This window comes from Frankliniella occidentalis, unplaced genomic scaffold, assembly GCF_000697945.3.
Source record: "Frankliniella occidentalis isolate FOCC.00 unplaced genomic scaffold, Focc_3.1 Scaffold28, whole genome shotgun sequence".
Lineage (NCBI taxonomy): Eukaryota > Metazoa > Arthropoda > Insecta > Thysanoptera > Thripidae > Frankliniella > Frankliniella occidentalis.
Window position 1 is genome coordinate 2,322,561 of NW_026267158.1, and position 3,059 is coordinate 2,325,619.

Consider the following 3,059-nt stretch of genomic DNA (forward strand, 5'->3'; position numbering starts at 1 on the left):
GGGGGGGGGAGTTCAGGGCTCTGTGGGCGCTGGTCGTGGCACTGGCCTGGTACAGCACGTACTCCATATCCAACTCGACGTGGCGCCGCTACCAGGACAACCCCACCGTCATCGCCCTGGAGCGGGACTACATGTCGTGGAACACAACCTTCCCGTCCCTCACCCTCTGCCCGAACCCGGAGGGCCGGCGCGACCCAGCGCGCGTGGCGGCCGCGGTGCAGCGGCTGGCCCGCGAGTGAGTGGTTTTGAACTAGTCGTCAAGGCGTGGGAAACGAAAGAGTGTCGTGGTTTATAGAGTTTCTAAAAATGTCGAGGAAGAGAAGCTCTGAAACCTGTAAAATGTACGTTATGTAATGGTACGTAGATCGGATTGAGGGTACACTAAGTGACTATACGAAAACAAGGTGTCTCTCTTGGTGACTCTTTACTCGGTTTAACTGCTCTACGATGCTATTTAATCTTTGCCTTGGCCGGTTTTGCCGTTAAGGTGACAGAAGGCAAAGAGATCGACCAGTAGTACGTCCGTTTTTCTCGGATTCATTCGGCAAATAACAGGAGCTAGGCGCCTGCGAGACTCGGGGTAGGCCACCCCGCAGTACACGAATGCCCTGTAGGCGAGATGTTGCCTACCTACTAGGCGTTATGAGAGCGTGCAAAGGCTGAACGTGGCAGGCTCGTAACGGACGTACTTTCTGGATGGATGATCCAAAATGCAAAATAATGACAAAAACGATTGTCGGTCGTGAACTGAATTTCCGTCTTCTTGGAGAGTACTAGGTGGAGGCCTCATGTCCTTCCGCCCGCAACACATGCAACTCCGACGATAAACGGGCACCAACCTGACCACCACCGCATCGTGCGGAAGGCGGGGTCGTACCGAGAACCGAGGGTCGGTCCGACGACTGAGGGTCGTGCCGAGACGACCAAGGGTCGTTCTCACTCATCCGCCCGTCCCGTTGTCGCTTTCCGCAGATTCCGTGTCAAGAATGAAACTTCCCTCCGCGTGTTCGTCGAGCGTCTGGCGGAGGCGACGCTGTACACCCTCTCGGACATACCCGCCTCGCACGGAATACCCGGTGACAGGTTCCTGGGAATCATCGAGGAGGTGAGAACGATACTCCCCCGGCGTATCCGTCTATGGTCTGCCGCGGCCTACGTCCCTGTTTGTAGCTGCACGATTTTAGCTACAGCACGATTTTAGCAACAGCCGACAGTGCCCGAGCCAGCTTAAACTGAACTGTCTATAGACGAATTCATTACTTCCGCCAATGCTAGAATATCAACCAGAAGTCAACTGCGCCAAGAACTAAAGCGAAAACGAGAGATATCAATGCCTTTCCGAAGCTCTCGCCTTGTCCAAGCGCTCGGAGGGACAGGGGGCCGGGGGGGGGGCACGATTCAGGAAAGCATTGCCTACCCTCCAGGCGTTTTCAGCGACAATCATCGACCCACGCCTAGATTGACACGGCGTCACTTCTTAGCTTTAGAAAGGATTTATGAGCCTGGAGTCAAAAGGAGCCTAAACCCAAAGTCCCCGTCACGACAGACGCCTTAGATAGAAGCCGTGGCCTACCTCGCAGGCGTCCCTGCGACAACTCATGTCGCGGCGACAAGTGGTAGTAGACACGTCCCTGTTTATGGACACAAAAATGTGGTCACAAATGGGGCAACATACGATGTCCGACTCCACTAGCCACACGCCCCTTTTGTAGTTAAACAGTTGTAGCTACAGTCGACATGACCGCATGCAGCTTCATCCGAACCAAAATTGTCGGCCCTAAGATCAACTCCCGGGCGGGGCAAATTTTTTCTTTGTCGCTTTTTGTCTCCCGTTAGGCATGACCGAGCTTAGACCTCGGCCCCGTAGAAGCAAGCAGGTAACCGAGCGTGTTAAACTTTGATCGTTGGCAGATCGTGCGGGTGGTCTCTAGTTCGAATCCCATCCGCGGTCATTTTTCCCTGCTTTTCTGTCCAAGTGTCTTCGGGCGTCGGTCACAGCTTAGATCAAGATGCCGCTGATAGTAGTTCTCTGTACCGTTCCGCCGTGGCCAAGTCGGTAGCGTCCGAGCCCGGTACGAACCTGGTCACTGGTTCGAATCTCGGCCGGGTGATAATTTTCGCGCTCCGCTGGCCATGACTTTACAGCCGTGCGACACCTGCCTGATGTGATGGGCCGGTACGCAAACAGTCGCTGGTTCGAATCTAGTCGACGGAACCCTTTTCCGTCTGCCAGCCATATGTTTCGGGGTGAGAGCCACATCGGAGATAAGCTTCCCCTATGCAAAACCCTCATCATTGGCTCAGTTGGTAGAGCGCGCGCTCGGGACGCGGATGGTTGTCGGTTCGAATACTGTCCGAGGTTCATTTTTTCCTATGTAGCAGTTTGCGGTGCGGGGACCAAGGGTTAAGACAAAAGACATGGGGAGGTGGACTTGACCGCCTACTCAGCAGCCCCCCCCCCCTCCCCCTGCCAAAAAACAACATGAAAATGTTCGCCCCGACGAGGACTCGACCCCGGGGCTGAGGGTGTCTTCTGCACCAAGCCCTAGCGCGCTCGCCGCTCGGCTGTCGGCTCCAGTTGTCACTGGAATGTTCAAACCTCGGTCAGGTGCTCGAAGAGTCTTGGTCTCCCGTATTGCACGCGTTCAGGTCGGGTCAAGTCCACCTCCTCGACGCGCTGCAGCCCGGGTCGGCTCTTGGCCCGAAACACGGAAAATGACCAGTAAAAGAGCCCCTTGGGCGCGCGGGGGTTAGGTTAGGTCCATTTATGGTACCTTTTCCGTGTTTTTGGGCAGAATTCGACCCGGGCTGCAGCGCGTCGAGGAGGTGGACTTGAGCCGACCTGAACGCGTGCAATAAGGGAGACCAAGACCCGTAAAGCGGGACCGAGTTCTGAACCTCTTGTTGACAAGTGGAGCCGACAGCCGAGTGGCGAGCGTGCTGGCACGGGGTCAGCTGGGTAAGCTCGGTCTGGGGATCGAATCCTGGTCGGGTCGGAACTTTTCCCCGTTTTATTGGCGACGGCTATGTGGCCGCCAGAGACACCGTACACTTGGCTC

General features: G+C 55.9%; 1 protein-coding gene across 1 annotated transcript; it reads left to right on the forward strand.

The window, feature by feature from the left end:
* The first annotated feature begins 8 nt into the window (after positions 1–8).
* On the forward strand, positions 9–1,201 carry LOC127749068 (uncharacterized). The gene is made up of 2 exons (XM_052265651.1): positions 9–235; positions 973–1,201. The coding sequence occupies exons 1-2, from the start codon at positions 132–134 to the stop codon at positions 1,199–1,201; spliced, it is 333 nt and encodes a 110-aa protein (XP_052121611.1). The 5' UTR covers positions 9–131.
* Positions 1,202–3,059: the final 1,858 nt, after the last annotated feature.

What these genes read in the sequence shown, in the direction of transcription:
- LOC127749068 (XM_052265651.1), top strand. Translation starts at nt 132, where the DNA reads ATGTCGTGGAACACAACCTTCCCGTCCCTCACCCTCTGCCCGAACCCG. An exon ending in GTGCAGCGGCTGGCCCGCGA is followed by an intron (nt 236 to 972) that starts GTGAGTGGTTTT and finishes CGCTTTCCGCAG; the next exon opens with ATTCCGTGTCAAGAATGAAA.